The sequence below is a fragment of the Trachemys scripta genome, chromosome 7 (genome assembly GCF_013100865.1).
Source record: "Trachemys scripta elegans isolate TJP31775 chromosome 7, CAS_Tse_1.0, whole genome shotgun sequence".
NCBI lineage: Eukaryota > Metazoa > Chordata > Testudines > Emydidae > Trachemys > Trachemys scripta.
The window spans coordinates 43,832,809-43,845,191 of NC_048304.1; the positions used below are offsets into that span (position 1 = coordinate 43,832,809).

Here is a 12,383-nt window from a genome sequence, read left to right on the forward strand (position 1 = left end):
GTAGCTATGAGACTCTGCACAAAGTATGTTAAATACAAGTATTTTGTTAGCAGTCTCTGAGTATCATAAAATGGCTTAAAAATATCTATCCCTGTATTAGAGAGATTGTTAGCCTAGCTCAAAACTTAAGTTACGCAAAAATACTATCTGGCAGAAACAGTCCAATCTCCAATCCAGTTTGTTATCCAGGTTACGTGTCCAGAAAAGTATATAACTGAGCACGCTTTCCTTATGGACTATTTGTGTAGCGCAGGGGCTGACACACCGGACCCAATTATCAAACTCTCCAATTACCTCGAAACAGACTCTGCTCAGCTACATTGGATGAAAAGGGCTTGTTCCATTGTAACTGAGAAGAGGAGCATTTATCCTCCTGCAGAATGGATTATATTTTACACATTGTATCTTTTGCTACTCGAGGAGAAGGTATTGGCTTTGAGGTAGGTATTAACTCAATCTTACATGTGGTTACAAATAGAGATTTCTGACTTTCCCAAGGTCTCACACAGTCCCATAGGAGAGCCAGAAATAGAGTTCCTACCTCAGGCATGTTGTGAGAATGGCTTGTGAATCACTTTGAGATCGTCTAATCCAAGTAGTATTCATAAATCCTACATCTGCAAGAATCTTCCAAGTCGGGGGTTCTCATGCTCTGGTCCATGGACTATTATTGATAGTGTACTGAGGTGCTTACTCTCATTATTTCCAGCACTCATTCACAGTAATCAACCAAAAATTAAAGTATTTTCCTATTTTCTAGTAAGCTGTTACACTAGCCATGGTGGTGTCTGTTTGCAAGTGGTAAAAAGGATGATCTTTGCATGAATAAGAGGGAAGGGTCTACAAGACCACCTTCCTACTAAAAAGATATCCATCCTATAAAAACTGTCTTAAATATAGCAAAGCACATTGTCTTGCATCCTGATGATGCTGTATAGCTTTTGCAAAGCTTTAGTATTTATACCTAACAGCATGATAAAAACTTTGCCTTGTTTTCCCTGTCTGTACGTTACTCATGCAATGCGATTGCAGATTTCTTCTTTACCCAGTTGAAAATCAGATGCCTGTGCTGACAAACTACTTGGCACCTTAAATACTGTGTTTTTTCAAAATGCTCTCCCTCTGGATAATGGGATAGTTCCCTTCCTAATGAGGATATTGTGAGGATTGACAGATTCAAAGCATTACACATGTGTCTGAGAACTTAAAGAAAAGTAGGTGGACAGGGAAAACTGGCATCCCTTTCTTTATTCAGAGCCAGACTCTGACATAATGGTCAAGTGCGGCGAGATTTGAGGTTTGCATGATTGTGTCTGTACTCCATTTCCCAGACAATGCTATATTCCCATCAGGTTAGTGCCCCCTTCTGTGTAACTAAGTACACTCAGCCCTTCCTATGCCCTGATCCTGAGGAGTGCGGAGCACTCAACTTGTGCTCATGTATCTTCTCAGGATTTACTCCAAAGAGAGCAAACCCCTCAATTTTTCTCTGTTTAGCAGATTAGGAAAGTCACAGAAAGAGCTGAAAAGCACTTGACTCTGTCTAATCTGTCACTTACTTTTGAAACCAAACTTTAATTAGAATTGGCCTTTCTTTGCTTTCTGTGGAGGCCATGTTAGTGAGTGAGAAGTGATGTCGGCAGTGTGAGAGCCTAGTGCGGGAATTATAAACCAGTTTCCAGCCTTCATTAATACAAGTTGGAAAGCCAAAGTAAGAGCTTTAACAATGAATAGTATAAATTATCAGGCTCAGAAAATGAGAGATGGAGAAAACTGTTGCCTGTTCAGTCCACCCCCAGGGGTAACTGCAGGATGGTTACTGACTTCTTCTGATTAGTAAGATAGCAATTTAAATACAATTTACACTTAAAATACAGCTTGCTGCAAGTTCCCAGGGTAAGCACTATTTCCTGCCTTCTGTTAACTGGTGATTACAAGCTAACCACAGAAAAAGCAGACTCCTAGCAACATACAGTAGGTCATGGGCTGTCTGAGGAAATGTTCAAACTCCGTGGAAAAGTACAAATGTCACTCTTGCAATGAATTGTAGCTCTGAGAAAATAAACTGAAATATCAAGTGCAAATTGCTGGACAGCTCTAGATTTTGAGTAATAGGCCATTTCCTGTGACTGGACAAATAGCCAGGGATTTAGTGGGGTTGCCAGTGTAGGCGTATGCACAATGCAATGGCTAACTGGCTGTGGTAGTGAGGAGACTAGTCAATGCAATCTTCTTGCTCTTGGAAGCTAGCCCAGTGGTAGTTTGCTTACCAAGATCCTTGTAGGCAAGTGGTACGACAGTTGGCTCATGTCATGGAACTGCTTCATCTTCCATTGCAATAACAGAGGCTCTTTCTACCCCACTGCCTCCTGTTTTCTCATTTCTGCAAATCAAACCTTCCTTACTACGTAGTTGCTACAGGTATTTCCCAGCCTAAGTCTGCTTGTTTCTTTTTACTAACCTATGTCTTCAGTTATCAATCTTAAAGTTTTATACTGCCACCCGTCACCATAATATCGGAGTACCTTTCACATAAAGTAGATTGGCAACAGCTTAGTCCCTGGCAGGATTCATGCAGAGTTTGTCTTCTTCCTTTCTAGGTTATAGAAAGTTTTGCTTAGAGAAGGATGTGGGGGTATTTTGGTGGAGGGAGGGTGGTCGATACTCTGTGTCCTTCTGATTATGGCAGAAAATCTTTTTCAAAGAGGAAGCTTTTGCAGCATTTCCTAAAGATGACTACAGATTAATCTTGCCTGAGAGTTTCCTTCTACAGCCAGATCTCTCCCCCTCTCCCCCCAACTGAGAATGCTTTTTCCCCAGTGCTCTCACGTCTTGTCCTTGGCTTCATGATCTGTATTGTCCCAGAGGAGTAAAACTGGGCAATTCATAGATAGCAATATGGTCTCTAGTGTAGCTGGGACCCTTACTCCTGGGGGAATTCTGCGCAATGCAGGGGAAGGGTTGTAGGCTGTGACTGGGCTCTGAGAGGGATGGGGTGCGGGTATCTGGGCTTGCGGAGCCTTGTGGTTGGGCTCTGGGGATTAGTGGGTTCGGGTGTATTGGCTGTGGGAGGGGAAGGATTGTGGGTGTCTGGCCCCCCCCATCTGGACTCTGGGGGGAAGAAGGGGTAGAGAAACAAGAACTGTGTTGTCATAGGGGTTTCTTTAAAACTCTACTCCTGGGGGAATTTTTGTGTCTGTATTGTCATGGACATACTTGCTGACAGATATTGAAATAAATTACCAAAATAATTGAAACTGGCATGATTATGTAGTGTTGGTTTTTTTTTTAACAAATAAAATTTGCAGAGTTTTAAAATATTATGCACAGAATATTTAATTTTTTGGCACAGAATTCCCCCAGGAGTAGGTGACCTTAGGACTGCGGCTTTAAACTAGCATTGTCAGCCAGCTAGGAGCCACTGGTTGAGGATGCACTAGGTTGCAAAGCTGCCAAAAGCAAGATGTTCCAAGGGCTCTCACAAGCATAGCATGAGCAAGATTTAGGATTAGAAATGTACTATACCAAATTGCATTTCTAAATTCTTGACCTGCTTTAAAGTGCATGAGGCACTGTTTTAGGGTGACCAGATGCTAAGTGGAAAATATCAAGACTGCCTCAGCGGGGGGGCGCCTTTTTAATTGTTACACTCACCTGTCCAGGTCTTCGGCGGCAATTCAGCAGAGGGTCCTTCAGTCGCTGCCGGCCTTCAGTGGCATTTCAGCAGCGGGTAATAAATCTTGCCGCTAAAGACAGAAGCACCTGCCGCCGAAATGCCACCAAAGACAGTCAGCGACTGAAGGACCTGCCGTCGAAGACCCGGACGGGTGAGTGTTTTTTAAACCAAAGAGGGGGGAAAAAAATATCAGGACAAAAGGCGTCTCGACCGTACTTTGGTCAGGTCGCGGGACAAACTCCTCAAAATCGGGACAGTCCCGATTTTATCGGGACGTCTGGTTACCCTACACTGTTTTGTTGTTACAATAGCAAAATTAAAGTCTGGACTGCTGGGCTGCCTTGCTAGTACTGGAAATGACTTTGGGCAAGTCATTCAACTTCTGTTCTCCATCTGGGAGATGGGTGTAACACTCTCATGGGGCTATTGTGAGCTTTTAATAGTCTGTAAAGCATTTTGAGACTCTTGGAGCAGTATACAACAGGATTATTACTCAAGTCCTCCAGTATTGCTAATGCTATGGCATGGGGCTGGGTCAGGTTTTTGTAATGATGATCATGGGACAGGAGGGCAGTCCAGTATGTGTGCAATATGCACACAGGATGCCCAAATGGCTGATTAGTTTGGCCAGCAGCTCCCTGTGTTTTTGTTGCTGCAATAGATTGTGCTGCTGGAAGAATCTAATACTGGGTCAAGGAGTAAAGCTCATTCCAGCTTCAGTTTAAACAGGCATGAGGGTCAGCATTGCTGCAGTGAGTGCATTTGACTACTTATTTTCTAAAAAGTCCTGTTTGCTTTGTGACTTTCAAGGGAAACTGGAATCATACCTCCTTCCACTCCTCCTGAGCAAAGATGGGACATTAGGAAACGTTCAGACACAGGATTTTTTTTTTTTCTCTTGAGTTGCAAAAGCGTTTTGGCTTTCAGACTTTCCGCTTATGAATATGGATGTTCTTTATGTTGGTTTTGGATTTAAATCAGTTGTAAATTCAAAACCATCTAAGCATGTTCTAATGCAAGGGATTGAAATGCTTACCTGAATGTTGCTGTTAATGCAGCCAATTCTGGATTAAACAATATTGTCTGGCACAGCAATGGGGGAGGGGAAGGAGGAGAGATTCTTTTCAATAGATCCTTGATAAACAAGCCTTTTATAACTTGGGATTTGAAGCAACATCTTGATCTTGGGTTTCCCCAATATTATTCTCTGTTCTGGGGTCATTTTATTTTAATATTTTGATCTCTTCCTCCCTCCTACCATGTCTTGAACTACTAATTCTGTTCCTCCCCCCCCCCCCCTCTCTTGTGATTTCACTCTCCGGTGTTCTCAGAAATCATACCTCCTCTCATGCTCTTCAGTGCTGGTGTAGGGTCTGTTTTTTCCTGCTTCCAGGAGACTGGTGCCTATGTTTACCCTTATCTCCCCAGGGGCAAGTGCACCAAAAAGCCTTGAGTATCTCCTGACTCTTTCCTCCCCGGAAGCATGAGGAAAGGCTGCTCCCCAATCCCGTCCCATAGAAACCAGGGAAAGGGGTGGGTGAAGAACTACTTTCACCTACGTGGAAAGAGAGCAGGTTTTCTTGTTAGCTTTTCCCTTGAGGATCCAGGGGAAGGAGTTGCAAGGTCTGTGTGTTCTCTCCTCTCTGCTGTCCCCCCAACCAGTGACTTTGCTCAGGATTGTTCTCTCTTCTGACTGCTAGGTCAGTCTTCTGCAGCTACTCATGTTACCTGAACCAGCAGGGAACAGCACACAGACCTCTGTTTCTACAGTATTGAGGCTTCTCCCTTTCTCATCCCACTGCCCCACACCAGATTGTGCTTAGAGCATTGCAGGGCAAGGTCTGAATGGTGCTGTTACCCACAAAACCGTAAAATCCTTGAGAAAATACACAGAGGCAGCTGTTAAGTTCAAAGGCAAAACTGACATTCTAACCAGCCATTGTAGTGGTTTGGGTAACCCCTGTTCACTATGGCACCACCTTGCAGTTCCAAACCATTTTGTAGGGTCTCTAACTTTTCTACATTGCAGCCACCAGTTCCTCAAGTACTGTTCAGGGTTGAGGGGGGAGAGGCGAAAGAGTTGAAAATGATCTGGATGCTGCTCATTAGTTGTTCTGTCTAAACCTTTTGCAGCTGTGTTTTAAAGTCTCTTATTTCAGTATTGGGCTAGAAGTGGAACCAGCTTTCTCTCTAGCATGTTGGAGACTGTCTTGTTGGGCATCAGCACCGTGAATGAAAGGCCAGTTTGTAGTCAGGGCTGGTTGTAAGCAATCTCTGCATAAGAAGAGCGCTTAAGCTAGATTTTTTTCCACTTGGAGTAGTGATGAGAAAATGGGCTTTCAGTACATGACCTGGCAATTGATCTTTACCTGCTTGTTAAAGACCTTATTTTTGCCACACACATAATTGAGTAGTAATGATAAAGGCTTGAGGCATTTCCTGAGGAGGGCCTATTTCTGTACCAAAGGCAATCAGTACCAAGTGGGCATTGAGCCACAGAACCCCTGCGCCCAGTTTTCTGGGGTTGCTGCAGGACAAGAAGGGGTGGAGAATGGGGAAGAATCTATAGGCTTCTTTGCAGGCATTGTCATCACTAGTTAGGTTAAAAAGTTAATGGGGTTTATGGATGATAAATTTGTAGAATAAATAGTACAGTAATGGATTGATTTGAAAAGTTAGCTTCAATTGGATAATATAAATATTTTCTTTGTTTTTTAAATAGTCTTGGAACCAAGTTGTATCCGTATGTAACCTTATGATTTTAACACAGTGGTGTTCTCACCCTCCATCCTCTTTATATTTGTTGCACTCGCTTCTTGCCTTTTTGTCTGACATTCAGAATGTCAGCTCTTTGGGGTGGGGGGATTGCATTTTACCATGTGACTGTTAGAGCCAGATTTTCAATTAGGCACAGTAGGCATGTGCCTAGGGGTGCCTAAAAGTTAAAAGTGGGTTAAAAGTTTCATTTTTTACTGCAAAAACACGAAGGTCAGCTGTAGGCGGGGGAGGAGGGGAGGCGCGGCGCTGAAGATGCTGTGCCTAAGGGCGCATAAGGTGTAAATCCAGCCCTGCTGACTGTACAGTGCTTATGACATTGGAGACCTGACTGAGACCTCTGGATATTGTATGTTCAGGGCATTTTTTTTTTTTTTTTTTTTTTTTTAATTTAGGCCCAGATCCTCAAAGGTATTCTAGGCTCTTCAATTGATTTCAATGATTTTAAGTTAGGAGTCTAAACACCTTTGAAGATCTGAGCTTTTAAAACCTAAAGAGAGGATTCTAACAATTACCCTAACTGTCTAACATACCAGATTATGAAGGTTGTTAAATAAACCACCTTTCTGACATTTTCATTAAAATTCTGTTATCTGGTAGCTTTTGTCTTCCTCACATCTGCAGCTGCTGCCCATGTTTTCCTAATAACAAAGTGTCACATGTACCTCTCTAATCGGCAGCAATTGCCAGAAATGTATAATAGCGTACATGCTTCCCTAATAGATGTCAGATGGGGTTTGTCTAAGCTGATATGAAGCCTGGAGGATTTTGCTTTTCCTTCTGATGCCTTTCTGGCTTCTTAAAAAGTAAATGAGTTTATCCAGGGCACATGACTGGAAAACCTTTCCAAAGCAAGTCATATTCTAGTTTGAGACGTTCTTGACTGTATATAAAAATGTGTGTGGTGGAAGCCAGACAATCTGATTAGAACAAGGGCAAATTGCATAAAAGGGAAAGGTTTCAGAGTGATAGCCGTGTTAATTTGTATCAGCAAAAACAGTGAAGGAGTCCTTGTGGCACCTTAGGCCTGGTATACGCTGCTGGGGATCGATCTAAGTTATGCAACTTCAGCTATGTGAATAACGTAGCTGAAGTCAGCGTACTTAGATCAACTTACCATGGTGTCTTTACCGTGGTGAGTCAACTCTGCCGCTCCCCTGACGACTCTGCCTGTGCCTCTCGCTGAGCTGGAGTACAGGAGTCGACGGGAGAGCGCTCGGGGTTGATTTATCCGCGATAAATCGACCCCCACTGGATTGATCGCTGCCCGCCAATCCGGCTGGTAGTGTAGACATACCCTTAGTGACTAACAAATTTATTTGGGCATAAGCTTTTATGGGCTAAAACCTACTTCATGAGATGCATGGAGTTAAAAATACAGTAAGCAGTATATTTTTTCACTCCATGCATCTCATGAAATGGATTTTAGCCCATGAAAGCTTATGCCCAAATAAATTTGTTAGTCTCTAAGGTGCCACAAGGATTCCTCCATTATAAAAGGGAAAGTATGTTAAATCAAAATTTTAAGATGCATTTTTGAAAAGCTCCTCAAAAATGAGAAGCTAATAGGAAAAATTGCTCTGCTTTAATAATAATAAAAACTCTTCAAGCCACCTTTTTAATTTTCATGTGACCATTCTAGTGCATGAGAACCAGGAAGTGAAACTTGATGATAAAAGTGAAATTAAGTATTTCTACTCCCCTAGTTGAATGAAGTGCAAAATATATAAATGGTGCAAATACATTGACTTTTGAATATGTGTTTTAATACTTGATGGTATTGCCAAAATAACTCTCACTGGTGCATTATATTCTCAAAAGCAGCTAGCTCTTTTTGGAGAGATTTTAAAATATCCATATATTAAATTCTCATGTGAAATAATTTAACTTTACATTGTCTTATTAGGAAGTCAAATTACTTTGAATATTTTGCTTTCTTGAACTCCTAGACAAAACAGTGAAGTGTCATCACTTGCAAAGAAAAATTAGGTGTTTGGTTTATAGTCACATTCTTGTTTGTTCTCCCTCTCTTTGCAGGGAAATTTGTTTGATTTTCTAAGGCTAACAGGTTGGCGTGGGTCCAAAGTACTTTATTTCGGTGACCATCTGTACAGTGATCTTGCAGTAAGTAGAACCATGTCTGCTTCTGTTTAATACCAACACTACTGATTTTTTTTTTTTTTTTTTTTTTGTCTGCTGGAATTTAAGGAGGACTTAATTCTTGTCATAATTTTGTATCCTGTTTTTACTGAGATACCTTTGCATTGCTCAAGGTAGAACCCTCTGCTGTGGTTTTTTTAACTTAGTTTTCCTATTTAACTGTGTTTTGGATTTAGTGGAATTACAATACTCCTATGAGAAAACAAAACCCTGTTGAACTGAATGGTGTGGCTGTGTGTAGGGAGAAGGTAGCAAGAGACAGAGTTTGTAGGAATTGCTCAGGTCAGTAGTTCTCAACCTTTCCAGACTACTGCACCTCTTTCAGGACTTTGATTTGTCTTGCGTACACCAAGTTTCACCTCACTTAAAAGCTACTTGATTACAAGATCAGACATAAAAACACAAAAGTGTCACAGCATTGTAGTACTGAAAAATTGCTGACTTTCTCATTTTTACCACATAATTATAAAATCTATTGGAATATAAATATTGTACTTGCTTTTCAGGGTGCCTGAGCCCCACCGCCCAGGACTGAAGCATGTAACTTTTAGCTTTGCAGGGCCAACTGTGGCATGGGGCCCCAGGCAATTGCCCTACTTGCCACCCCGAAACCCTGGCCCTCACTTGCAACCCCCACCCACCCTCCCCCCAACTTGTCCTGTGATGGTTGAGAAACACTGAATGAGGCAAATATCTAGATGAGTTGATGTATCCCCCTGGAAGACCTCTGCATATCCCATGGGGTATGCGTACCCCTGTCTGAGAACCACTGGCTCAAGTGACAAAGTAGTGACTTCTGCATGGAATCTTTCCATCAGCTAATTTAATTTAATTAATTTAATTTTATTGGAGGACAAAGTGAGTAGAATGAAGCTATGACGTTACCACAGTGTTGAAGGAAAGAAAGCAGTGAAGAGAGATGGATGGGAAAATACAGTGGTGGTCTCCCTTTTCATGTTAATTGCTGCTTTGTCACAGAGGTCGTGGAAGTCACGGATTCTATGACTTCCTGCAACTTCCATGGCTTCTGCAGCGGCCGGTGTGGCTGACCCCAGGGCTGCCCAAGCAGCAGTCCCAGAGGTGGGGGGAGCAGCCGCTCAGCGGTTCCCAGCAGTGGTCCTGGGGCTGCTGGAGCAGTGGCTGGCCCTCTGGGGCTCCCTCCGCCCCCACAGTGGCAGCAGAAGCAACCGTTGAGGTCCCCCCCCTCACCCTCGTTTCCCCCCCCCCCCCCCCCCAGCTGTGACCTGTCCATGACTTTTAGTAAAAATACCCCATTGAATCATAGCCTTACTTATGATTACCTTTCCTCAGTTGTTTTAGTATCCACACTATGCTTATCTTAGCCTATCTTTTGTTACAATACCATCGGCTACTGCCCATCTTATTCCTGACATTGACATAGATTCTAGGACTGGAAGGGACCTCGAGAGGTCATAGAGTCCAGTCCCCTGCCCTCATGGCAGGACCAAATACTGTCTAGACCATCCCTGATAGACATTTATCTAACCTACTCTTAAATATCTCCAGAGATGGAGATTCCACAACCTCCATAGGCAATTTATTCCAGTGTTTAACCACCCTGACAGTTAGGAACTTTTTTCTAATGTCCAACCTTAACCTCCCTTGCTGCAGTTTAAGCCCATTGCTTCTTGTTCTATCCTTAGAGGCTAAGATGAACAAGTTTTCTCGCTCCTTCTTATGACACCCTTTTAGGGTCAATCTTTGACCCTGAAAACTGCTATCATGTCCCCTCTGTCTTCTCTTTTCCAAACTAAACAAACCTAATTATTTCAGCCTTCCTTCATAGGTCATGTTCTCCCTTTAATCATTCTTGTTGCTCTTCTCTTGACCCTTTCCAATTTCTTCACATCTTTCTTGAAATGTGGTGCCCAGAACTGCCCACAATACTCCAGTTGAGGCCTAACCAGCGCAGAGTAGAGCGGAAGAATGACTTCTTGTATCTTGCTCACAACACACCTGTTAATGCATCCCAGAATCATGTTTACAGTCTTTCCATTCTGTATGTGTGAAACTGATTGTTCCTTCCTAAGTGGAGCATTTTGCATTTGTCTTTATTAAACTTCATCCTTTTTACCTTTAGATCATTTCTCCAATTTGTCCAGATCATTTTGAATTATGACCCTGTCCTCCAAAGCAGTTGCAATCCCTCCCAGTTTGGTATCATCTGCAAACTTAATAAGCGTATTTTCTATGCCAATATCTGTTGTTGATGAAGATATTGAACAGAGCCGGCCCCAAAACAGACCCCTGCGGAACCCCACTTGTTGTACCTTTCCAGCAGGATTGGGAACCCTGAATAACTACTCTGAGTACGATTATCCAGCCAGTTATGCACCCACCTTATAGTAGCCCTATCTAAATTGTATTTGCCTAGTTCATTGATAAGAATATCATGCGAGACTGTATCAAATGTGGTATATCTATATGTCTAGGTATACCACATCCACTGCTTCTCCCTTATCCACAAGACTCGTTATCCTATCAAAGAAAGCTATCAGATTGGTTTGACATGATTTGTTCTTTGCAAATCCATGCTGGCTATTCCCTATCACAAGGGTAGGCAACCTATGGCACGTGTGCCGAAGGCGGCACGCGAGCTGATTTTCAGTGGCACTCACACTGCCCAGGTCCTGGCCACCGATCTGGGGGCCTCTGCATTTTAATTTAATTTTAAATGAAGCTTCTTAAACATTTTAAAAACCTTATTTACTTTACATACAACAATAATTTAGTTATATATTAAAGACTTATAGAAAGAGACCTTCTAAAAACGTTAAAATGTATTACTGGCACGCAAAACCTTAAATCAGAGTGAATAAATGAAGACTCGGCACACCACTTCTGAAAGGTTGCCGACCCCTGCCCTATCACCTTACTACCTTCCAAGTGTTTGCAGATGATTTCCTTAATTACTTGCTCCATTATCTTCCCTGGCACAGGTCTGTAGTTTCCTGGGTTGTTTTTATTTCCCTTTTTATAGAAACAACATGCTTTCATGTTGTTTGGCAGATACTCATGTTATCATTGAATTATGATTTTAAGTATCTCTGGTTTGTCACTGATGTTTTTCATAGATTATAAAGCCAGAAGGGACCACGTGATCATCTAATCTGACCTTCTGTATAACATAGGCCATAGGATTCCCCTGAACTAATTTCTGTTGGGTCTTCATTGAAAAATTCTCAGTGATGGAGAATCCACTGTTTCTCAGACTGCACTACTCACTGGGTTTTTATTATCTACTGTCTGGTTCATCTTCTCCAGTAACTAGGAAGGCATCATATCAAGTGGATAGTTTTGGCTATTGTGTCTGAGCTTCTGAGGCAATAAACTGCTAATACTGCAGTGCATGGATCACTGCATGGACAAAAAGCCCAAAGTGGTGCCTTTATATTCTAATATGCATCCTAATTGTTAATGTCCAGCTGAGGCAGTGTGTGGTCAGTGAGTTTATATTCAGAAAAGCAATCTACTCAGCCATTCTTGACTTTCTGCTGTGGCTCATTCTAACGTGGTTCCCTTTTAACCTGGCATTTTTTCAACCCAGTTGACTGTGTTTTTCATAAGTATTGTTTCTAAGGTGCAAGGGGTCGTGTATATATATATATTTTTTTTTTCCATGACCCACAGGCAAAAGCAGAGCATTCTCCTTTTATAACACAGCAATCTTAAATGAATCCATGGTGTCAACAATTCCATGTCTGCTTCAGAAGATACCAATCATTTGTCTAAACAAATCTTTAAAGTCTTA

The 12,383-nt window shown here is 42.1% G+C and overlaps 1 protein-coding gene across 2 annotated transcripts in view; it reads left to right on the forward strand.

Moving 5' to 3' along the window:
- NT5DC2 (5'-nucleotidase domain containing 2) overlaps window positions 1-12,383 on the forward strand; it is a 66,899-nt gene that overhangs the window by 46,187 nt on the left and 8,329 nt on the right. For both annotated transcript variants that reach the window (XM_034775032.1, XM_034775033.1), the window contains exon 11: window positions 8,489-8,575. In XM_034775032.1, coding sequence (XP_034630923.1) covers window positions 8,489-8,575 — 87 coding nt within the window. The remainder of the gene's footprint in view (window positions 1-8,488; window positions 8,576-12,383) is intronic.